At 36.4% G+C, this 24,224-nt stretch overlaps 4 protein-coding genes across 4 annotated transcripts in view; all 4 read left to right on the top strand.

The window, feature by feature from the left end:
• Nucleotides 1-1,201: 1,201 nt before the first annotated feature.
• Nucleotides 1,202-3,631, top strand: LOC145317838 (tRNA wybutosine-synthesizing protein 5-like). Its single transcript, XM_080159112.1, has 5 exons — nt 1,202-1,688; nt 2,218-2,471; nt 2,710-2,846; nt 3,300-3,368; nt 3,457-3,631. The coding sequence occupies exons 1-5, from the start codon at nt 1,366-1,368 to the stop codon at nt 3,613-3,615; spliced, it is 942 nt and encodes a 313-aa protein (XP_080015238.1). The 5' UTR covers nt 1,202-1,365; the 3' UTR covers nt 3,616-3,631.
• Nucleotides 3,630-6,257, top strand: LOC145317833 (uncharacterized). The gene is made up of 3 exons (XM_080159107.1): nt 3,630-3,757; nt 4,267-4,516; nt 4,771-6,257. Exons 1-3 carry the CDS (start codon nt 3,665-3,667, stop codon nt 6,183-6,185), a joined length of 1,758 nt encoding a protein of 585 aa, XP_080015233.1. The 5' UTR covers nt 3,630-3,664; the 3' UTR covers nt 6,186-6,257.
• On the top strand, nt 6,228-21,009 carry MED17 (mediator complex subunit 17). Its single transcript, XM_080159106.1, has 8 exons — nt 6,228-6,533; nt 7,067-7,155; nt 7,719-8,082; nt 16,372-17,159; nt 17,500-17,674; nt 18,152-18,348; nt 19,343-19,459; nt 20,539-21,009. Exons 1-8 carry the CDS (start codon nt 6,278-6,280, stop codon nt 20,566-20,568), a joined length of 2,016 nt encoding a protein of 671 aa, XP_080015232.1. The 5' UTR covers nt 6,228-6,277; the 3' UTR covers nt 20,569-21,009.
• The window catches only part of LOC145317835 (isocitrate dehydrogenase [NAD] subunit beta, mitochondrial-like), a 15,883-nt gene continuing 12,606 nt past the window's right edge, over nt 20,948-24,224 (top strand). Inside the window, exons 1-4 of the mRNA XM_080159108.1 lie at nt 20,948-21,100; nt 22,044-22,262; nt 22,970-23,140; nt 23,518-23,728. Of these exons, the coding sequence (XP_080015234.1) occupies nt 21,009-21,100; nt 22,044-22,262; nt 22,970-23,140; nt 23,518-23,728 (693 nt within the window). The 5' untranslated portion in view covers nt 20,948-21,008. The remainder of the gene's footprint in view (nt 21,101-22,043; nt 22,263-22,969; nt 23,141-23,517; nt 23,729-24,224) is intronic.

Below are 24,224 nucleotides of genomic sequence, written 5' to 3'. Positions count from 1 at the left end.
TAATTTTAGTCAATTTAGGGAAACTGTGAGAAACGCCATTAAAAATGCGTCGCTACTATTATTTAGGGTTGGGATACAAAATGACATATAGAGGTGTATAACAGTACATGACTTTCCTGACACCCCTCGACAAAATAAGTCCTTTATTGACTACTAGCCACTGCGCCTCTAGCATCTAGGGGCTCTATATCGAAGTAATATGGAAGGGCAGAAAAATAGCCTAAAACCATATCTACCCGGACTTTTCATAAAACTTAAAATAGCCTAAAACCAACCCGAAACCTATAAAAAGAGCTTCACTGTAAATGAGGACCATATCGGTTCAGCGGTTAGCACGATCCTTCGCTACAGACAAAAAAGCTTACTACTTTATTTATTAGGATTGACTCTGGGGTGTGGTGACGCTTCGGATACAAGACCTCTCCACGTCACCTCTGAACATAATCTGTATTTTAAATTGCAATTTAACGTGCTCAATCGCCTAGGGTATCAACACCCATCAGGCAACCAATCCTTTGATTGCAGGACCTTTGTCTGAGAGGTCCTAACTGTGCATTGTAATGAGTTGCGCCTGTTTTGGGCTAAGGTATGCACTCTACTCTAAGTATTTATGTTGCGCATCTGACATAGCAGCCGTAGGAACCATTTTAACGTCTTTAGTTATGACTCGGTGTCGGATCGGGATTCGAACGGATGCGCTACGTGTTGAGCCACGGTCGTGGGTAAATACGTTCTTTATAAGGTTGTTCTTATTAATAATATTGGCTTTTTTAATTTACCAAGCAAAAAAGAAGAAAAATGGGGAATATAAATATTGATGGATGTATGACAGGGAAAAAACAGTCAATTTAGGTTGCTAACATAGACATCACTTATTAGTCAGTTTTTTATCCAGTAGAAGGGGATGGAGTAAAGAGGATGGATAGTGGATCTTGATTTTAGCCAGCTACAAGTTTCACTTTATTAGAGTACATGATTAAAATCTGATGTAACATCCAAGAAATAATAAATTCATTTGCATATCATCAGTGATAAGGTCAAAAAAAGATTAGAAGACACATCATATCTGAAATTTAAATATTTTTCTATAATAAATTCATATTTATATTTAGTTTTGAAAATAACCTTATTGGAACTATTTAATTGTTTTGAATGTACTTTCCTTATTTAAGTAATTTTAGAAGACGACATTTTGTATAAAAATGTGCGTGCGGCATTCAAATGGTCGACTGCGCGCCATGCCGAAATATAAACAAACATTCTTTAAATTATGTTTTTATATCGATTTAATAACAAAAATCTATGATTTCTATGTTTGATTTTGATTATTATAATACTTTTTAAGATATATAAGTATTATATACAATGAACAGCTCTGGAGAAAGTGAAATATTAATCTTTGAAGATGAAACGAAATTTAAAAATTATCTTGAAACAAATCACAGGCCTGCTGTTTTAAGAAATGCTAACCTGGGGCCTTGCCTTGACCTCTGGAAAGATGATAAATATCTTCAAGAAAAGCTATCTGGTCACATGGTTCGCGCACATGTAGGACAAAATAAAAATCTTGATTTCCGGACTAAAAATTTTTCTTATTGTGATATTGATCTCGGAGTATTGGTTGACAGAGCTAGGAAAGAGATGAACGAGGAGCATTTCTTTGCCCCAGATGAAATTTATTACCTAAGGTAAGTATTTTTAAATGTTGGAAAATAAAGAGAGTGGTAGGTTTCTGGTAGAATCCGTAAAGGTGTGTGTTTTCAGGCTTAAAAATAGTATTAGAACAACAATATTCACTAAATATGTGCATTTCTTATTGAAAAGAACTTAACTATAAACAAATTTTTTTTTAAAGAGTTAACATAAATTTTTATCGTTCTACTACTGTTTTTTACTTATAACACATAACCTTTACGGATTTTACCAGAAACCTACCCCTCTCTTTTAGTATGCTTCTCTTAATGGATTTATTATATATTATTTTGATTTACACTTATTTTCCCCCAAAAAAGTGAAACTTGCAGCGGGCTAAATTATTTCCCACTCCACTCCCTTTACTCCATCTCTTCCCCTTCATTGAATAAACAAATTCACCAATAAACAAACACCATGTTAGCTAGCTAAATTGACGAAAATTGTTCCCTTGTCATATTTATATTTTACATCTCTTTTTCATGTGAATGATTTTACCTATATTGCTAAAAAAAAATTTATTAGAAGCGTGAGCGGCGATGGAAGGACCCCTCAGGTGTCGAATTTAAGTACAGATTATCCACAAATATCTCAAGATTTTCACCACCCCAAAGTTTTCGCGGAGGAACAAATGTTTTCTTCGGTTTTGCGGATATCCTCGGCTGGTGTGCGGATATGGACCCATTATGACGTCACAGATAATGTTTATTGTCAAGTTGTTGGGCATAAAACTGCAGTGCTCTGGCCTCCTTGGCAAGCAGATAATCTTTATTTACAAGGTACCTAGTTTAATTTCTTCTTTTTTTCTGTTCATCTGATTTTTTAAAAGCAATATTCTTTAAGGCCTTCCCTCCCCAAATAAACTTAGATAAAAAGTGTAAATCCCTGGCCTATTCCAATAAAAATGTTCCCAAAAATGTTCACCTAAAAGTTTATGGTCTCACAGGGCAAACTTACTTTTAGCCAAGATCTTTAGATTTTAATAAACAAATTGTGTTATCGTCTACTTTTTTCCAGGTGATAAGTCACTAGTCACAGACATAGATAATCCTGGACCAGAATTTCCCCTGTTTCCCACACACAACAGGCTTAGTGTAGATCTGCAGCCTGCTGATGTTCTTTTTATTCCTGCCCTTTGGTTTCACAATATGAAGGTAACACCGTTGCATCTTTACAATTAAGATTGTTGCGTTGGTTATAGTGTTATCATATTTAGGAATGAGATATTATTATAGAGTTGCAATAATCCTTGTTTATGAATGGCAGTTATCTTAAAACTACTTTTGATTTTGTCAACTACTCAGGCGTGGGCAAAATCTTAAAGTTTATTTTTCTAGTTTTATATTATTCTGTTACACTAAAATTACCTAGTTACCACCAGAATTGTGGGTCAGCTTCTAATCAGGGTCTGCTATTCAGACAATAAATTCCATTCGAAATTGCCAAAAATTTGTTTTTTTTTCTAAAGAGGATGTGGGTAAGAAGGGGAGAAAAAAAAGAAAGGGGTTAAGGGGAAATTTTCACTTAAGAGTTGTTTGTCAAAATCACATTCCCTTTTCCCTGCACCTAATAAATTCATAATAGTTTTAATCAAATAAACAATTTAGGCTAAAGATTTCGGAGTAGCTGTCAACGTTTTCTGGAAAGAGCTCGAAAATAAGTTCTACGATCCAAAGGTGAAATATTATTTGGATGCTTAAATGTTTTTAAAATACTTAGGTGTATATATTATTTCAATATGATTAATGTTATTTTTCATTTCAGGACTCCTACGGAAATAAGGACTTAGTTCCCGGTGCAAAAGCTTTGGCCATGTTGGATAATGTGATAAAACAGCTGAAACTATTACCACCAGAGTATGCTGACTTCTATGCGAGAAGATGTGTACAAAAAATACAAGATAAAACTTACCTAAATGAATAATATTTATATTTTCAGATTATATACTTATGTAAAAGAAAATAATACAAAAATGCCGTTTCCTTTGGTTTGTTATGATGTGGCTAGCGGTTCGGAAAGTGAGACTGAGGATTGTAAAGATGATATTAAACCTGTAGTTATACCGGTTAGTTGATTTTTTTGTTCTAATCGATTTCTCAAATCGCTTCAATTAAACGAAGTGTTTTAAAATTTCAAACTATTTAGCACAATAATTTATCTACCTACATAAAGCCAAGTCTTACTTAATAATTAAGAAAAAGGGACTTTTATTTATATTGTTAAGTGCAAGAAGTAACTTTGTTTGATAAAAATGCAGAAACAATGGTTACAAAATTCATGAGTAGCGAATAAAAAAATTCATGGTTGTACAACTGGCGAAGTCAGTTATATACCTAGCAGATGTTTAGTGTCATAAAAAATAAATGTATAGAAAGTAGAAAATCACGATTTTTAAAATAAAGTATGTACAGGTCGTTTGTAACACGGCCGACGGACCAAGTAAATTATATTCTGGATGCTCAGGGAATCTTTACTAAAATGTAGCTGTGTATTTTATATATCGGCCGAGAAATTCATGTTTATTATATATTTTTAACTTGTGTTTACAAATAATGGAAAATATCTATTATTTAGGTGGAATACAGCCCCTCTGAAGTAGTTTCATGCATCCTAGAGGAACTCATGGACAAAGTCCTCTTCGGGGGAGCTACGGACTTCTCAGACATGTACATCAAGGAGGAGCCTGTGGTGTACGACTCCGAGGAGATGGAGGATGCTGGGTTCGACACTCAGGAGTACAGACAGGATGTCAAGATTGAGATTAATTCAGATGACTCGGATGTTGAATCTATCGATGGTGGCGAAGAATTGGAAGATAATTCAAGTAAGTTTTTTTCATCAATATTGATAGATGAATGTTTAGGTACCTAATTACGTGTGTTATATTTCAAAAAAATATACCTAAAAAATGAACAATTGCCATAAGAATGCTTATTCTTTTTCAAAATCTTAATCGTTTCTCTATGACTCATTGCATTTGTTATTTAATTGTATATAGTAGGCTTTTAGTAAAAGTACAGGGTATTTTTTTTTACTTATCATGAATGAATAGGCACTAAATCATAATTTTTATTTTAGAAGGGTCTAAAGATCCTCCCCGAACCAAGAACGAGTTGCGGCTGTGTGATCTACCCCCAGTTAAGGAAGTGGACGCCAGCGTTAATGAATCCGAGGTGACCAAGATTGGTATTGTCAGCAGCTGTGTCAACGAACTGGTCGTTGTCGAGTCACTGCCGGGCAATCCTGCCATTGATATTGATTCTGTTCTGTTTTTGGATCAAGGCCAACGTGCGCTCGGACAAGTATTCGATGTTATTGGACCCGTTGCACAGCCCTACTACTGTGTTAGATTTAATTCCAGGGAGCATATTGACTCAAAGGCCATTACTAACGGAATGGATGTATACTATGCACCTAAGAACGATACGTTTACATCTTATGTATTCCTGGAACAGCTGATGCGTCTGAAGATCAGCGACGCCTCGTGGCGTGACGACGAGGAGCCGCCCCCACAGTTTCTTGACTATTCTGACGACGAAGAAGAAAGAGCGGCGAAAAAGGAGATTGTCATAACCAAGATGGTAAAGGCGGGAGCTAGTGAGGAGGAAGTGGCAAGGAAACGTGCCAGGCTCCATGGTGGCAATAGAGACCAATCAAATAACAGACGAGACCAGTCAAATAACAGAAGGAACGGCAATCCACGTACAGGTGGAGTTAATAATCTTAACCATAATGGTGCGGACAATTATGACAATGGCAATATGCACTTTAATGATCAGCGACATGATAACGGAATATACAGCAGACAGATGAATCCGTTTTATCGTCAGCAGCGCAACTACAACCCGCGTGATCAAGGTCCTATTACATGGGGTAGTTTCAATCCATCTCCTTCTACGTCATCACATCAACAAAATTTGCAGCAGAGAAACCCCTGGTCCCAAAATATCAAGTCTGAACAAAATTACAATTCCGGGCGCCCGTACAGCCCTGCTATGTCAACATACAGTACCCCACCTCCAGCACCCACCCCTCCCCCACCAGGACATTATGATTATCAGCCAAGTTCCAGCTATTCGTCACACAGCGCCTCCAGTTCTGGGTATGCCGACATGCAGAGGAACACATTTAGTCCAGCATTCACCACTAACATGCAGAGAAACGTTCAGCCGCCACCATTATTTTCGCCGGCCCCTCCCCCGGCAAGACAGTTTGATTATCAGCCTTCAGGTTCAGGATATTCACCACACAGCCAGAACAACGCGTCTAGCAGCTTAGGATACGCAGATATGCAGAGGAATACATATAGTCCAGCATTTACCAATAGAAATGTTCCGCCGCAACCACAATTTTCACAGCCGCCGCCGATGTTTATGTCGCGAGGTCCACCTCCTCCACCTCAGCATCAGTCACCGCAACAACAGCATGATTATCAACAACGCCAACAGCAACCATCACCCTGGGAACGGGATCAGCCACGAAATTTTTATTGATTTGTTTTGATCACCATAAAAAATAGTCATTATTTTTTTTCTTTACATATAGTATATACATTTTTTTCAGAATCAAGTTTATAACATTCACAATGGCTACTATCCCGGTACGGATTGAGCCGCCGGGTGAGAATCCTCTGCTGGAGGTGACCTATGACGGCCAAGAGATTACTCAGCCTCCGCTGACCATGTCGGAGAACCTGTCCAAGTTGGCGCACAAGATTGACTTCACTGATGATGATATGATGACTGGTGCCGGTACTCCACCAGAGGATATGGAAGTTGATGGGGAAAGCAAGGGGGCAGATAAAGATGACGATGAAGATATGAAATCTTTTAGCCAACCAGGTAAAAACTTTTATTTCAATCTATGAAATGTTTCGCTACAGTGAAGAAGTAGACAAATGATTGATTATTCCACTAGTCCACAAAGTTTTATGATAAGGTTTTCTTATTCGTTGGATTAACAACTTTGGGGACTTAAATTGGATTTGATTTTTGTTTCATTAAATTAAGTGTCCACACGTTTCAACCAATAATTTTAATTTTCAGAAGGGTTAATTGAATATTTCTAGTATGTCTTCGAAACCGATTCGTTGGGTTAGAACTGGTTCTCAGTCTTACTGAAATAATCATTTATCGTATCGTATTATAGACAATTTTCTATGAATATTAAAATGAAATATCATATATTAATACCAGTTTTCCTACAGTCCCCTGGGGATAAAAAAACTGGTATAAATCTTAAAATTTTCATTTAATATTCGCAGAAAGCTGTCTGTAATACGATAACTGGTATTAAAGTCTTTAAATCTTGTTTATTAAAAATACCTAGGTAAATGCTTTAAATTTCAACATTAATTTAATGATAATTATTATAGTTTGGCCCTGGGAGTCAGTAAGAAATAAGCTGAGAGATGCTTTGACAGAATTATGTGTTGCATCAGACGTTCTTTCTATTGCAACAAAGGTACGTGGTCTTTTATCTTATTCGCCCCTAGCCTCTAGGAAAATAACATAGAACCAACTTAAGAAATATTTAAAGACCAGAAGTTTTCGATATCTTTTTAGGTTCGGACAAAATAAACCTTTATACCTATGCTTTATATTATTTATAGGATATTATTCCTAGCTTTTTAAAAAATCAAATTATTTTCAAATCCTGAAGATCAAAAAGAAAACAATAAAAAATCGAAAAAAAATCATAAATCCAAACTAAAAACCGTGAGTCATATTAGGTACTGATTTTTGATTATTTTTAATCGTGAAGCTTTTCTATAATTCCAAATGTCCGTTCGTAAGACACTAAGTGGGGGAAACATGATTTTCTCGGCCGGAATAAAAGCTAGACAACTGATTTTTTACAACCTTTACAACATTATGGAGCATATTTAAGAATATAACATCCGTAGCTGTCCGACTGCTATTAAGTAGCTTTTTAGCCGCTTTTATTTTTTAATAATTTTTACATTCTTCGGTGTTAATGGTCCTTATCTGATAACTGATACTTCATCTTACATAATATAAATTCAGGATTGCGGCAAAGACCCTGGCAGTGGAAACCCTCGGCGCTACATGGTTCTGGACGGTCCTGTCCAGGTGGAACAGCATGAACCTAAACCCTTTGTCCTCCTACTCGCCATGAAGAAGGCACTGGAGGCACCCAGCAAAATTTTAATCCAAGGCGCGGAGCACCTAAAAAATCTTCAAAATGAAACAAAAGGTGCTCGGGCGCCGGAAGACTTTCACATTGAACTGCTGCGGCTGCGACAAAATTGGCGGCTGAAGAAGGTGGGCAATTCTATTCTGGGTGATTTAAGTTACAGGACGGCGGGAAGTCAGTTTAAACAATCTGGCGTGTTTGAGGTGACCAAGGCGGATGATGCTGATAACCAAGGTAATACTTTTTGATTAGCTGTACAAAGCAGAGAGGGGGGGGGACATTTGGCTGTTTATTACACTACTACATACATGCAGTACTTTCCAGCTCCTCAGTTCCACTAGGTGGCCCCTCTCCTCCTTATAGAAAAATATCCTCTTATAGGTCTGCATTTAGGTGTTAAAAAAATTTTTTGGCGCTACGCGCCAAAAAATCACTAAAAACAATTTTTGGCGCTTCGCGCCATAATAACACTAATACAATGGTAATTAATTTTTATTAGAATTAGATATTATGCTGAAGACAGTCAAAGAATCCCCTTCTTAACAATCTTAAAGCAATTTTATAGTTTTTTGTGAGAAAGAAATATTTACAATTTTTTTTTAAAAATGAATTTTGATCAATTTGATTGGTTAATTAAAATGATTGATATTTTTTACTTATTATTACTTAGGTAGTTATTTTTTAGACTTCAAGAAATATTTTTGTATAATGAATATTAAAGGGGGACGTAACTGAAGCTTTTTTGATGCAGGGGGGGGGGTTTCTCAGGAACCACTTGATGAACCGTGTAAATTTTTTGGACTTAAGCTTTTATGGGTATGAACATCTTATGGTTTCAAAGTCAACCCCCTACCCCCACCCCCTAGCCCCCCAGGGCTCAAAAACCCCCTAAAAATGAACCTAACCTTAATTTTCTCAGAAACCATTTGACCAATAGGGATGATTTCTTAAACTTAAGCTGTTATGGTTATAAACTAACTTCTATTTTAAAAGTTACTCCCATGCCGCCAACCCCTAGCCCTCCCTGGCTCCAAAAAACCCTAAAATGAACCTATCCTTAATTTTCTCAGAAACCATTTGACCTAAAGAGATGATTTCTTTAACTTAAGTTTTTATGGTTATAATCTAGCTTTTAGCTTAGAAGTCACCCCCCTGCCGCCAACCACTTGCCCTCCGGGGCTCAAAAAAAACCCTAAAAATGAACCTAACCTTTATTTTCTCAGAAACCATTTGACCAATAGAGATGATTTCTTAAACTTAAGCTTTTATGGTTATAAACTAACTTCTAGTTTAGAAGTCACCCCCCTGCTGCAAACCCCTAGCCCTCCGGGGCTCCAAAAACCCTAAAAATGAACCTAACCTTTATTTTCTCAGAAACCATTTGACCAATAGAGATGATTTCTTAAACTTAAGCTTTTATGGTTATAAACTAACTTCTAGTTTAGAAGTTACTCCCCTGCCGCCAACCCCTAGCCCTCCAGGGCTCAAAAAAACCCCTAAAAATGAACCTAACCTTAATTTTCTCAGAAACCATTTGCTCAATAGAGATAATTGCTTAAACTTAATCTTTAATGCTAATAAACTAAATTTTGGTTTAGAAGTCACCCCCCTGCCCCCAACCCCTAGCCCTCCGGGGCTCCAAAAAACCCTAAAAATGAACCTAACCTTTATTTTCTCAGAAACCATTTGACCAATAGAGATGATTTCTTATACTTAAGCTTTTACGCTCATAAACTAACTTCTAGTTTTGTAGTTACCCCCCTGCTGCCAACCACTAGGCCTCCCGGGATAAAAAAAACCCATAAAAATGAACCTAACCTTTATTTTCTTAGAAACCATTTAATCAATAGAGATGATTTCTTAAACTTAAGCTTTTATGCTTATAAACTAACTTTTAGTATAGAAGTCACCCCACCTGCGCCAACCCCTAGCCCTCCGGGGCTCAAAAAAACCTAAAAATTGACCTAACCTTATATTTTTCAGAAACTATTTAATCAAGAGAGATGATTTCTTAAACTTAAGCTTTTATGCTTATAAACTAACTTATAGTTTAGAAGTCACTCCCCTGCCGCAAACCCCTAGCCCTCCGGGGCTCAAATAACCCTACAAATGAACTTCATTTTCTCAGAAACCATTTGATCAATAGAGTTGATTTCTTAAACTTATGTTTTTATGCTTATAAACTTACTTATAGTTTAGAAGTCAACCCCCTGCCGCCAACCCTTAGCCCTCCAGGGCTCAAAAACCCTAAAAATGAACCTAACTTTAATTTTCTCAGAAACTATTTGATCAAAAGAGATGATTTCTTAAGCTTTTATGCTTATATACTAATTTATAGTTTAGAAGTCACCCCACTGCCGCCAACCCCTAGCCCTGCGGAGCTCCAAAAAAACCCTGTAAATAACCTAACCTTAATTTTAAAAATCAGCATGTTTTAAATGGACATTTGGACTTTCTGTTAATGATTATAGAGTAGCTACGTTTTTTAACTTGTACCTAAATGCTATAGAAAGGGGGGGTTTTTTAATGCAACCATCTCGTAATCAATGTATAAATGGCACTTAAAATTCGAATTTTGATCTGAAATTTTGCATGAGTAATCCTTGGTAGGTCTATTTTCCCTAAATCACACAAAAAGTTGGAAAAGTAGCGGCTAACGGCTGGCGGCTCATCCGTTTAGCCATTTGTTGGGTATTTTCAAGCGAAATCCATCACGAAACCTCTCCACATAATGCTCTTTTCCGATCCAAAACGTTTTCAAACGGTTCTAGCCGGTAGTTGCTGGTACTAGAAATCTAAAAAATGTTTTTTTTTTGTATCACTTCACATGATTTAAAGCAAAAATATGTTTCAAAAAGTTGATTTCTACGTAATTTATGACAGATTTGCCCTAAAAATAGCCAAAAAACGGCTAAACGGCTGAGCCGTTAGCCATTACTTTTTCAACTTTTTTTTCGATTTAGGGAAAAAAACCTACCAAGGATTACTCATGCAAAATTTCAGATCAAAATTCGAACTTTAAGTGCCATTTATACATTGATTACGAGATGGTTGCATTAACCCCCCCCCCCCCTTATCATGCAAAGTTTAAAATCAATAGGACAATTAACGAAAAAAAGCTAACCCTCACAGACCAAACCTTATTAAAGAAAAGCTTTGCTTTAACAAAATTTTTAATTAACAAAGTATAGAGTCCCAACTCTTTTTCCCATAACAGCTTAAGTCCAAAATATCTGCATTTAATAATGCGGTTCCTGAGAAAACTGAGGTTAGGTTATTCCTCTGAAAGCCTACTAAAAAAAATTTACTAGAAATTTAAGCTAAAGTATATTTTTTAGGGGGTTTTTGAGCCCAGGGTGGCTGACTTCTAAAATAAAATTTAGTTTATAACCATATATCTGCCAAACAAAGTAGTTTATACACATAAAAAATCATCTCTATTGATCAAATGGTTTCTGAGAAATTAAGGTTAGGTTCATTTTAGGGTTTTTGAGCCCCGGAGGGCTAAGGGTTGGCGGCAGGGGGGTGACTTCTAAACCAAAAGCTAGTTTATAACCATAAAAGCTTAAGTTTGAAAAATCATCTCTATTGATCAAATGGTTTCTGAGAAAACTAAGGTTAGGTTCATTTTTAGGGGATTTTTTTTGAGCCCCGCAGGGCTAGGGGTTGGCGGCAGTGGGGTGACTTCTAAACTAGAAGTTAGTTTATTAGCTTTATAGATTAAGTTTAAAGGACGCCTGCAAGAAATAACATGCTTTAACTACTGAAAGACTGCCACAAGAAGACCCAACACTCCAAATTTAAAGCCTTCAGCTTCAATAACAAAAAAGTTCTAGGCATTTCAAAATAGCATTTTATGTACAATGGAATTTTTGAAAGATTTCCAATGCTCATGAAAGAAAAAACAATATTAAATTACGTTGCCTAGACATAAAATTATAACCTTATCTTTGTCAAAAACTTAGATTGCCTGTAACTGATTACATTTTTACAATACAAACACCACATTTCATAGTCAAAATCTATGAAAAAATTCGACTTGAATTGCATTTTTAAACGAAAATCATAGCGGAAACAAAGGGGTAAACTAATACAATCTTAGCTGTGATTGGTTGTTAAGCTGATTCAGCCTTCTGATTGGCTACAGTACATTCAGTACAACGCAAGTAAAACTTAATTTTTTAAAATTATTTTGACTATAAAAATGGGTATATTTATTGTAAAGATATAATTAGTTACTGGAAACCTAAATTTATGACAAAAATAAGCTTATAATTTTGTTTCTAGGCCACGTAGTTTAATTTCAAAGTTTTCAACATGAGCATTGCAATTCTTTTAAAATTTCCATTGTACATAAAATGTCATTTTAAAATGCCTAGAACTTTTTTGTTATAGAAGCTGAAGGCTTCAAATTTGGGGTATTTGGTCTACTGGTGGCAGTCTTTCAGCAGTTAAAGCGTGGTATTTCTTGCAGGCTTCCTTTAAGCAATTATCTCTATTGATCAAATGGTTTCTGAGAAAATTAAGGTTAGGTTTATTTTTAGGGTTTTTTTGGAGCCCCGGAGGGCTAGGGGTTGGCGGCAGTGGGGTGACTTCTAAACTAGAAGTTAGTTTATTAGCTGTTTAGATTAGGTTTAAGCAATTATCTCTATTGATCAAATGGTTTCTGAGAAAATTAAGGTTAGGTTCAATTTAGGGGTTTTTTGAGCCCCGGAGAGCTAGGGGTTGGAGGCAGGGGAGTGACCTATAAACTATAAGTTAGTTTATAAGCATAAAAGCTTAAGTTTAAGAAATCATCTCTATTGATCAAATAGTTTCTGAGAAAATAAAGGTTAGGTTTATTTTATAGGTTTTTTTTGATCCCCGGAGGGCTAGGGGTTGGCGGCAGGGGGGTGACTTCTAAACCAAAATTTAGTTTATAACCATAAAAGCTTAAGTTTAAGAAATCATCTCAATTGGTCGAATGGTTTCTGAGAAAATTAAGGTTAGGTTAATTTTTAGGGTTTTTTTGGAGCCCCGGAGGGCTAGGGGTTGGCGGCAGGGGGTGACTTCTAGACCAAAAGCTAGTTTATACCCATAAAAGCTTAAGTTAAAGAAATCATCTCTATTGGTCAAATAGTTTCTGAGAAAATAAAGGTTAGGTTCATTTTATAGGTTTTTTTTATTCCTGGAGGGCTAGGGGTTGGTGGCAGAGGGGTGATTCTAAACCAAAATTTAGTTTATAACAATAAAAGCTTAAGTTTATGAAATCATCTCTATTGGTCAAATGGTTTCAGAGAAAATTAAGGTTAGGTTCATTTTTAGGGTTTTTTTGAGTCCCTTAGGGCTAGGGGTTGGCGGTATGGGAGTAACTTTTAAACTAGAAGTTAGTTTATAACCATAACAGCTTAAGTTTAAGAAATCATCTCTATTGGTCGAATGGTTTCTGAGAAAAATAAGGTTAGGTCAATTTCTAGGGTTTTTAGAGCCCCGGAGGGCAAGGGGTTGGCGCAGGTGGGGTGACTTCTATACTAAAAGTTAGTTTATAAGCATAAAAGCTTAAGTTTAAGAAATCATCTCTATTGATTAAATGGTTTCTGAGAAAATAAAGGTTAGGTTCATTTTTATGGGTTTTTATGGGTTGGCGGCAGGGGGTTAACTACAAAACTAGAAGAAGACTTTGAAACCATAAGATGATCATACCCATAAAAGCTTATAGCCTAGTTCACAAAAGACATAGGTCGATCTATGGAAATATTAGGTCGACCTCAAGAAGCTTTAGGTTGAACGATTTTATAAAGGCATTTGTTAGTTGGAATTGTTTAGGTTGACCTACAGAATAAATCGGTTGACCTCTAAAAGTTGTTTGTGAACTGGGCATAAGTCCCAAAAATTTACACGGTTCATCAAGTGGTTCCTGATAACCCCCCCCCCCCCCCTGCATCAAAAAAGCTTCAGTTACGTCCCCCTTTTACTCATATTAGCAACTATTGAAGCTTCATGAAGAAATATGTAAAAAAAATCGTAAAAAGTTAGCTTTTTTTGTGTAACACAAGATAAATAAATTGTTAAAAGTTAGCTTTTTTGTTTAACACAAGAGAGAAAAAATACATGATGTCAAGTTCTTATTTCTGTATACAAACTTTAAATGAAGATAGCTAGACTTTGAATAAAGGTAATAACACAAAATCAAATTTTTTTTTTGAAAATTAGGTTATTGTTGTTTATATCTGTAAAAAAGGGGGGAGGCGGATGTGCCACTTTTTGAAACCAAAAGTAAAACATGCATGATCTCAGCCCATAAAAGAGTTACAGCTCTAAAATTCAGCTCAGCAGTTGCTTTTGTGGAGAACAATATTGAATTGTGAAGAAACGGCGGTGGAACCGCCGCTCCTGCCAATTTTTTTTTCATTTTTTCGCCAAATTAGACAGTTCTCAATCATCTGAGATAAACTTTTTTCTCATAAAGTGTAAAATCTTATAAGTGTCAAGGCAAAAGAAATTTCGGCGGGAAACAGCGGTTTTTGGAAGGAGCGGCTGTTCCGCCGCCGTTTCTTCACAGTTCCATTTTGTTCTCCACAAAAGCAACTGCTGTGCCGAATTTTAGAGCTGTAACTCTTTTATGGGCTGAGATAATGCACGTTTTACTTTTGGTTTCAAAAAGTGTCACATCCGCCTCCCCCCTTTAAAACATGCATTATAAGTGTCCTATTTTACTTATACTAGGCCTACCTAAAAATACCGGGACTCGAACTGGGCGCACCTGACGCTATATTCTTTAACACAAACTTTGTTTGCATATAAGAAATATTTACATAGACGTTGATTTTGCTAAAATATTCCTATCATAACTAAAATTATGATAATTTATAGATTTTTTAAAAAATAGGGTAGCTTTGCTCCTCCAAAACAGCCAGACGTGCTTACCAAATGCACATTAGAAGTTAACAGAAGCAAATTTAAGTTATTTCCGAGCTTTAGCAAAAAAATTACATCATTTCTTCAAATACAAGCCTAGATATTGAAGTTTACTTTTGTCTAAAGATCGCAATGTGTAGTATAGAGAACTAAAATTAAAGAGGTTGCTTTTTTTTTTGGAGGTTGGCCCCTCCTTTTTAATGTGGTGGCCCCTCCTTTTTAATGTGGTGGCCCCTCCTTTTCAAGATTATAAGACCTTAAAATAGAACATAATTCTAATCTATAATACAAATTAGAACGATGTCTGTCTGTTTGTCTGTCTGTCTGTTTGTTTGTAGAGAAGGATCTCGCTAACCGCTGGACCGATCGGGTATTCCTTTACAGGGTAGCTTCTCATAGGTCCTGGGAAGGTTTATAACTATTTTCTTGGGGGGTAAGACACCCCCCAACCCCCCCAAAAATAGTGGGGTCGACTACCCCCCCCCAAAAAAAAAGTCTCCCCCCCCAAAAAAATTTTTTTTTTTAAATTTCCTTTAAATCTAAAATACAAAAAATTGGTTTGATCTAACCGCTTGGGGCAAAGCCCCTAGAGGCTAGGGGCGAAGCCGCTAGTTATTTAATAAAGAATCATAATATAAAGAACTGAAATAAGAGGTTGCTCCTCTTTTTTAGAGGTTGGCCCCTCATTTTAGGGGGGTGGCCCCTCCTTTTTAATGGAGTGGCCCCACCTTTTCAGGGTTAACACCTCAAAATAGAACATAATTCTGATTATTTAATAAAGAATCATAATATAAAGAACTAAAATAAGAGGTTGCTCCTCTTTTTTAGAGGTTGGCCCCTCATTTTAGGGGGGTGGCCGCTCCTTTTTAGGGGATTGCCCCACCTTTTTAGGGGGGGTTGCCCCTCCTTTTTAATGGGGTGGCCCCTCGTTTTCAGGGTTATAACACCTTAAAATAGAACATAATTCTGATTATTTAATTAGGAATCATAAAAAGAACTAAAATAAGAGGTTGCTCCTCTTTTTTAGAGGTTTAGCCCTCATTTTAGGGGGGTGGCCCCTCCTTTTAAGGGGATGGCCCCTCTTTTTTTGGGGGGTGGCCCCTCCTTTTAGGGGTTGGCCCCTCCTTGCGAAGAGGTTGGCCCCTCCTTTTACTAGGGTGGCCCTTCATAAGGAGGATAAAAGTTGGGTTCCAGTTGGGTTCCAAGAACCCAACTACTGCATGTATGTACAGTAACACTAGTCCCAAAAGTTTTATAATAATGTTTTCTTATTCGTTGGCTTATCAACTTTGGGAACTTTTATTGATTAGTTGAGTTTCAAAACGTTTCTAGGTACCATTTATTGTAATATAAATAAGGGATACTTTTATGTATAATCATTGGGTATGTACAACATTGTACATCAATTTATCGGCCATTCTCAAAATGTTTGTTCAAATTAACCTAATTAGACTAATAGAAGAAACATACCATTTTCTTTCATTTTTCGAGAGAGATTTTTAGAAACTATTAGTCTTAAATTGGTTTCGCCAATTTTTGTCAAATTAAAGATAAATGATTTTGGTACCTATCTAACTTAAACACAATGGGAAAAATGTTTTTGTTTCATACATATTTTATTTGTAGGACCAAGTAGCGCAACAAGTAGTGGAGTTGCACCCGGCTCCTCAACTCCTGGAGGGGGATCTACCACACCACAACAAAAATTCACCTCTGCCTTAAAAGTTCGCGTGCCCAGTGAACTAGAGGGGGTGGCCTACATCCAGGTCATGATACAAAGGGACAATGAACAGTTAATCTCTGCCACAATTGGTCAATTTTCTGGGCTAGCACAGACCTCGGAAACCATGGATTGGAAGGGAAAACTGGAGGCCGCTCAAAATGCACTCTTCTGCAAGGAGTTGTTCAGCCAGCTGGCCAGAGAGGCTGTCCAGCTGCAGGCACCCATACCGCACATGGTGGCGGGTTCACACATCATTGCCAGCTTATTTCCTGACATACAGCTGACAATATCCCTCTGCCATTCCTCAGCTGGGGATGGACGCAAAAAGAGCTCGGGTGCGGCACCACCTTCACGTAATGACCACAGTGATGTTTTAGAACATTCGCTGTTTCAGCTGCTGCGCAAAGTCCAGGCAGCTAATATTAATCCAGACGGTCCCAGCCTGAGCTCGGCACCGATTGGAATACCAAAGAAGCGGCGGGAGGCGGGACCCGAAGCCGCCGACAAACATTCCTTACTTGAGATGGCGTCCTCAGAGACGTTGTTGGAGCAGATAGTGAGGCAGGCACAGCATGTTGTACTCAGGTTGAGGACCATCTATGTGTTGGACACCCTGGCCAGAGAGTTCAAGGATCCTCTGATTACGTCACATTGGTCGACTTTGTCTTCCCCAACTTGTAGCAGCGTTAGGGTAGGTTTTTTTTACTTCAGTAGAATTTAATCCTTATTATAAAGGAACAGGATCTGTATGTGTTTACCGAAGAATCTCATTAACAACTCAACCGATATGGTTCTCCTTTACAGCTTCTCATAGGTAATGGGAAATTTTATAACTATTTTTAGGGGAAGGTACCACTATCCTCTCAAGATACCATATTTATTAGGACAAAAAACAAGTTTGATCGGATTTTTTATTAGGGAGGAAGAGGACAAATGACGGTTAGTTGAATCTAAACATATTTCTTCTAGCCATCAAACAAAGAATTTCACAATTATGATTTTTACGTAATCAAAAATGATATTATATTTAGGTGAGTATATTAAGCGCTGGGTACGACATTATCATGAAGACCCAGCTGGTCATCCACGTGGGTGAGAAGATGCAGAGAGTCATCTGCAGGGATGGAAGGGTACTCAACTTCAGCTATGAACCACAGGAACTCAGGGATTTCATATTGTGCCAACTTTCACAACATCAAATTTCAGGTGCTTTTGAAGTTTCGTGATAATGGCTGGTTTTTGGGATCTGACTTAGTAGTGTATATCAATAACGACATTTTATGTGACAATCAAATTTTATTCTATTTGTTTTGATTGTTGGTTATGCTTTTTCCTGACATTTTATCTCAGAAAAATTTAGTTAAGGGCAAATAAATGTAAGAGTGTATGTAGAAATATATAATCCAGATAACTACATCGATCCAATGTTGGGGACCTTTTTAGTCTGCTAGCAAATTGCTTTTTTTTGCGACTTGTCTTTGTCATTATTTGCAACGCTATTGGCTGATATTCCGAGACCCAACAAAAAGTCGGCACAGGGGTCCACGGGGTGGGTACAATGTACATACTACATAGGATTATGTAACTCCTTCCCACTCTATTGTTTTAAATTAACAAACAATATTGTATTTTTTTCCTTGAGTGAAAGCTCAAACACACAAATGAACAAATCTTATATTTTAGGAGTTCAGAATCTGGCCAAAGTTATGGGCTGGCAGGTTCTCAGCGCCTCCAGCTTCCTTGGCAACGGGGCAGTCGAACCGCTGGGCTCCGCGGCCGGCTGCCTGCTGTCAAATGCAAAGGCCGACAAGTTTTTGGCTGTGAGACATTGTCCTCAGTGGCATTGCCAACAATTTAATTATACAGTTTATATGGCTCAGGTTTGTCTTCATTTTGCCCATGTATAAAAGGGAAATAGCTTAAAACTTTCCTAGGATCAGATACATACCTATAGCTTTTCTTAGAATATTTTAAAAACAAAGGGGGGGGGGGGTTTAATGCAACCATCTCGTAATCATTGAGCAAATGGCACTTAGAATTAGAATTTCGATCTGAACTTTTGCATGAGTAATCCTTGGTAGGTCTATTTTCCCTAAATCGAACAAAAAGTTGGAAAAGTAACGGCTGGCGGCTCAGCCGTTTTTTGCCTATTTTCAGGGTAAATTCATCATTAATTACGTAGGAATCAACTTTTTAAAACATATTTTTGGTTTAATTCATGTTAAATGATAGCAATAACCATTTTTAAAACTTCTAGTACCAACAGCTACCGTCAAGAACCGTTTGATAGCGTTTTGGAGTGGAAAGGAGTATTATGTGGAGATAGGTTTCGTGACTAATTTGCAATATAGATATCCAAAAAATTGCAAAACGGCTGAGCCGTTAGCCCCTAGCCGTTACTTTTTCAACTTTTTGTTCAATTAAGGGAAAATTGACCTACCAAGGATTACTCATGCAAAAATTCAGATAGAAATTCGAATTCTAAGTGCCATTTGCTCACTGATGACGAGATGGTTGCATTAACCCCCCCCCCCCCTTATTAAAAATATTAAATTACAAAAAAATATTTCCTCAAAGTTTCAGTAATTCAAATCCATTCTATGTTATTTTAAATCAAATTATAATTATGATATTGTAACTAAATTGCCATTAGTAGCGAAGCTACTCTACAATTCGAAATGTCCGTCACGTTTTGGGGGAATTGTGATTTTTTCTGCTCCTATTCAAGATAGATGGTTGAAACTTCTTGTAAACATTCCCAATATTATTAAGCATAATTTACTATAAAACATCCATGGCGGTCGGACAGCTTATAAGCAGCTTTTGGGCTGCTTTTATATTATCACATATATTTATCAAAATGTTATTATTTAGGCTCCAAGTGGGTCCACATTAGATTCTGTGATAGAGGATAAGAAATGGGATAATCTACCATCAATATTCAAGGAGGTCAAAGTTGATAAAATGGATGGAAAAAATCTTCTTAATAAGGTATTTGAACCAGCTCATACCAATAACGAAATTAATTCGGAAAAAAATCACGAAACCTATACGTGTTTTTCAGCTGTCGTTGGGGGGCAACACATCGTAAAATTGACGACCTCTCCATTTGCCCCCCAAATATTATTTTAGATTTAATTCCCTTGTTGGTTATACCTGATTCCTGTAATTGAACTATAATTACACCAATGTCTAGTTTCCAAAGTTCAATTTTATGTGTTCATTCAAACCATTAAATGACAGGGAGGGAGGAGACATTGGGCTGTTTATTAATTAAGTCCCCAAAGTTTTATAATAACGTTTGAGGGCTCTTTATAGAATTTTGATTGTTACTTACATTTACTTAAGTGTAAAAATGTTTCAACCACTAAATGTAATCTACATAAGGTATAGTTTTGTGTATCATTATTGAGAATGTACATTAAGAGAGAGGTCATTTTCTAGTAAATCCCGTAAAGGTGTGTGTTATAAGGCCTAAAAATAGTAGTAGAACGATAAGGTGCTCTATATATTTGTATTCCCTATTGAATAGAACAATAGGGAAATTTTTTTTTTTTTTTTGATAACCGTACCTGGAATATCTTTTAAAAATACGAAATTTCTATCAAACGCTTTGTTTGGCTCAAACTGACAAAAATTAAAAAAAAATATAATTATAATAATAATGTTTTCTATAGGTACAAGGTAAAGGTTAAGAACAATCTATACCATTAAATAAAGAAAGAAGCCATTCTTTACAGGTTGATTTATTATAATTATATATTTTTTTAATTTTTGTCAGTTTGAGCCAAACAAAGCGTTTGATAGAAATTTCTTATTTTTTAAAGATATTCCAGGTACGGTTATCAAAAAAAAAAAAAAAATTTCTTCCCTATTGTTCTATTCAATAGGGAATACTAATATATAGAGCACCTTATCGTTCTACTACTATTTTTAGGCCTTATAACACACACCTTTACGGGAATTACTAGAAAATGACCTCCCTCTTTATCGGCAATTGTCTTATCCATTTAGATTCCTGTAAAGGGGTACATGTCTGTCTGTTCATATAATCTGATTATCTGTTTCAGCTTGAGTTGTTGATGGCAGCCCTATCCTAACCAAACCGGTTGAGCAAGAAAAAAGTTCTCTTGAATTGAGTACCTGTTATTAACTTATTACCATGCCAAGATTATCTATTTTTAATTTTTGTGCTAAACAATAATCAACTTATCCTATTATGTAAAGTAGTAAGGTTTTTCTGTCTGAATCTTAAAATCTCGTTAAATACTAATCCGAATTGATTATACTTTTCAGGGAAGCTTTTTAAATGTCTGGAGGTGGTTTTGGGCTATTTTCGGACCTCCCTTAAGGCTAGGGGTGAAACAACTAGTATGAAATACACCATTGAGTTAAAAAAAGAAGATTATATGAATTCTCTCTGAATTTATTTAGTTTTCTCAATAATTGTATAAAAATTGTATTTAGTTACATATGTTTTTATTATGTAATACTCTACTAATGTAAACCTTGCATTGCAATTTGTTGCATTTCATAGAAAATGTCGTCCAACTTGGTCAGAATTTTAGGCAGAGCGGCCCTAACCTCCAGGGGAAAGCTGGTGGCTCCATCTATACACAATGGATTAAGCAGGTATATAATGTAGCAATTTTGGCATTATTTTCTTTAATCTTGAAATTATTACAGAAATGATTTGATAGTTTCCAGTATGGCTTCAAAACCGATTAATATCCACTGGATTAGAATCGGTTCTCAGCCATACTTAAAATCATATATAGCTTCGTATTACAGACAATTTTTTACCAATATTTAAATATAAGAGTCATAAAATTGATGCTAGTTTTGTTAGCCCTGGCCTTTGGCCCCTCTGGGTTAAAATCTTATAATTTTTCATTTTGATATCCGCGGAAAGTTGTCTATAATATAATAACTACTATCACCCACTGAATCTTCCTTCCTTTTTAAAAGCGAAGCTTTTCTATAATTAGGGTTGGTCCGTCCGTCCGTCCGTACGTCCGTCCGTCCGTCCGTACGTCCGTCCGTCCGAGATAGATAGCTTTTATTCGTTAATTTAGGCATGTTAGAATTGTCCTATCGATTCCAAACTTTGCATGATGATTCCTGTAGTAGTTGGGTACGATTTAGAAAGCGTAGCAACTCTATAATCATTACCAGAATGTCCGTACGTCCATTTTAAACATGTTGATTTTTCTACTTTTTTAACAACAAATTTTCAAGTGTTTTAATTATCCGTTTGATCTGATTATTGGTATATTGATTCCTGGGACAACAAAGAACAATATTATAAGCGAAGCAACTCTATAATCAAGTCCAAAAGTGTAAGTATGTCCATAAACATTATCCTGTTTTTAAGCAGTTTTTCAACAAATTTACCTACAATGTTGATTCGACATTTATACATTTATGTTCCGATTTTTCAGTTCCGATACTATACAAGTGTTAATGTCCGTTTGTCCTACCGTTTCAGTGCTTCGCTTTTATGGATGTTGTCATCCTTGTTTTCATTACCATTTCTATCATAACCCTACCTGTCTTTAATTCTTATTCATTTTAGAAGCCAGTGTCTAGCCGCCTATTCCACCTCTGTGATGCCCAAGGAACGTGTGACGGCCACTCTCATACCTGGCGACGGTGTCGGCCCGGAACTGGTCGACTCTGTCGAGGAAGTGTTCAAGGCAGCTGGCGTACCCATGGACTTTGAAGTCTTCTTTCTCAGTGAAGTTCATTCAGCCCTCTCCTCGCCCATTGACACTGTTGTTGAGAGTATTGCCAGGTAAGAACCAGGTAAAAGGGAATGTGATTCTGACAAACAATTCTAACTAAGTAAAAATTTTCCCTCAACCCCCTTCCCTTTTTTCTTTTCCCCCCCCTTCTTACCCACTTCCCTTTCAGTTACACCAAAAACAAGTTTTACTCCAACCTTACTTTAACAAAATATTTAATTTTCGGCAATTTCAAATGGAATAAATTTACTGAATAGCTGCCCTTGGGTAAGAACAATATTCAATCCCTCAATTGGAATAATTGTAACACAGTGTAGGACCAATCTGAGCACATAATTGGGTATAAAATTTTCACATCTTGGTCAGAAAGGACATTTTTTCTAAACTAAACTAAAAAGTCTTATTTCGTAGGATAAAGCTTTCAAAGGGAAATTATAAAGTCCAAAAATTTCGTCGCTCGTATTATAGGATTTAATAATTTAATCTTAAGTAACAATCTTTTATTTTGACGATTAAGGTAAATCACATTGGTTATATCTAATGGTAGGGTTGACTATCGTAGAATTAAAGGACATTTTAGATTTATAGATAACACAAAGGTCAAAACTGTAGATAAAAATTCCAAGAAAATAGTTCAGTACCTAAGTATAATTTCTTAATATAAAAGTGAAGTTTGATGGGTCTTAAAGACAGCGAAATCTCAAGAGTATAAGAAATGAATATATACTTTCTCTTATTAAAGATTTTGTTAATTTAGAAATGGAATGTGTCTGAAGGGAATCCTGCAGACTCCTGCCTATTCCAACGAGCGCGAGACCCTGAACATCAAGCTCAGGAATGAGCTGGACTTGTACGCCAACGTGGTGAAGGTGAAGAGTATGGAGGGGGTCAGGTGCAAGCATAACAATGTGGATCTGGTCGTTATTAGGCAAGGAGTAACAATATCATTTGATTAAGGATTTTTAACACAAGATGAGGATTAAATTTGAAAAACGTAAATTTATTACAACAAAAAGAAACAACTTTAAAACTAAAAACTGTCTCAAACCAGTGAAACCAGTGATAAGAAAATGGCCGATAAATTGATGTACAATCGAAATTCAATAAGAGTTCCCAAAGTTCCAAATAATAAGAAAACTTTAATATGAGACTAGTGTAATAAAAAGCCCAATGTCCCCTCCCTCACTGGGCTGAAACCCTTAACAAATCTTAATATTTTTACAATTTTCCAAAGCAAACAAACCTCTGAACATACTTTTGTAAATAATAAAAATATACAAATGTAAATTGTTCCTTGACGACTAGAGAGCAGACTGAGGGTGAATACTCATGCCTAGAACACGAGTCTGTGCCAGGAGTTGTCGAGTGCCTCAAGATTGTCACCGCCGAGAAGTCCTACCGCATCGCCAAGTTCGCCTTCGACTACGCGACCAAGTTCAACAGGTCCAAGGTGACCGTGATTCACAAGGCTAACATCATGAAGCTTGGAGATGGACTTTTCCTGAAGTGCTGCACGGTAGGAAGCGTTAATTTTTTAAAAAGTGTTTATTTGTGTACATTACAAATAAATTAATTCCATTTTTTTTGTACATTAGGGTAGTGCGGGGTTAATGCGGTCATCGGGTCAATTCCGGTCAAACGACCAACTTTTTTAAAACCGTTTTTAACGGTGTTCTAAACGTTTGCGAGAGATCTTCAGAAAAGCAAAGTTGTAGTTTATTGCCTATACTTTCATTTCTTACTTCAGCAAATCTTTGTCAGATCACTCCTTCTATGATTTTTTTGCCCTCAAAAAGTTGCAAAAAATTTGCAAAAAAAAAATTTCAAAATAGGCCATGTTCAATCTAAAATAGTGAAAAAATGGTAAGCCCTATCGACCCCCGGGATTTTGTAAAATGAAAGATATGGCATTCATTTATCATTTGCAATTGGAGGCGTTGTTCTAACTTGATTTTTTCATAATTTTTTTTTCGTCTAAAAAAAATGGTCTATTCCGGTCACTTTTTTTACTT

Source organism: Acartia tonsa, chromosome 4, assembly GCF_053477335.1.
Source record: "Acartia tonsa isolate MP-2025a chromosome 4, ASM5347733v1, whole genome shotgun sequence".
In the NCBI taxonomy this organism is placed as follows: Eukaryota; Metazoa; Arthropoda; class Copepoda; order Calanoida; family Acartiidae; genus Acartia; species Acartia tonsa.
This window is presented reverse-complemented; position numbering and strand designations above follow the sequence as displayed.

What these genes read in the sequence shown, in the direction of transcription:
- LOC145317838 (XM_080159112.1), top strand. Translation starts at nt 1,366, where the DNA reads ATGAACAGCTCTGGAGAAAGTGAAATATTAATCTTTGAAGATGAAACG. An exon ending in GATGAAATTTATTACCTAAG is followed by an intron (nt 1,689 to 2,217) that starts GTAAGTATTTTT and finishes AAAATTTATTAG; the next exon opens with AAGCGTGAGCGGCGATGGAA. An exon ending in AGATAATCTTTATTTACAAG is followed by an intron (nt 2,472 to 2,709) that starts GTACCTAGTTTA and finishes ACTTTTTTCCAG; the next exon opens with GTGATAAGTCACTAGTCACA.
- MED17 (XM_080159106.1), top strand. Translation starts at nt 6,278, where the DNA reads ATGGCTACTATCCCGGTACGGATTGAGCCGCCGGGTGAGAATCCTCTG. An exon ending in GGATGATGCTGATAACCAAG is followed by an intron (nt 8,083 to 16,371) that starts GTAATACTTTTT and finishes TTTTATTTGTAG; the next exon opens with GACCAAGTAGCGCAACAAGT. An exon ending in ATACAGTTTATATGGCTCAG is followed by an intron (nt 18,349 to 19,342) that starts GTTTGTCTTCAT and finishes GTTATTATTTAG; the next exon opens with GCTCCAAGTGGGTCCACATT.
- LOC145317833 (XM_080159107.1), top strand. Translation starts at nt 3,665, where the DNA reads ATGCCGTTTCCTTTGGTTTGTTATGATGTGGCTAGCGGTTCGGAAAGT. An exon ending in TTAAACCTGTAGTTATACCG is followed by an intron (nt 3,758 to 4,266) that starts GTTAGTTGATTT and finishes TCTATTATTTAG; the next exon opens with GTGGAATACAGCCCCTCTGA. An exon ending in AGAATTGGAAGATAATTCAA is followed by an intron (nt 4,517 to 4,770) that starts GTAAGTTTTTTT and finishes TTTTTATTTTAG; the next exon opens with AAGGGTCTAAAGATCCTCCC.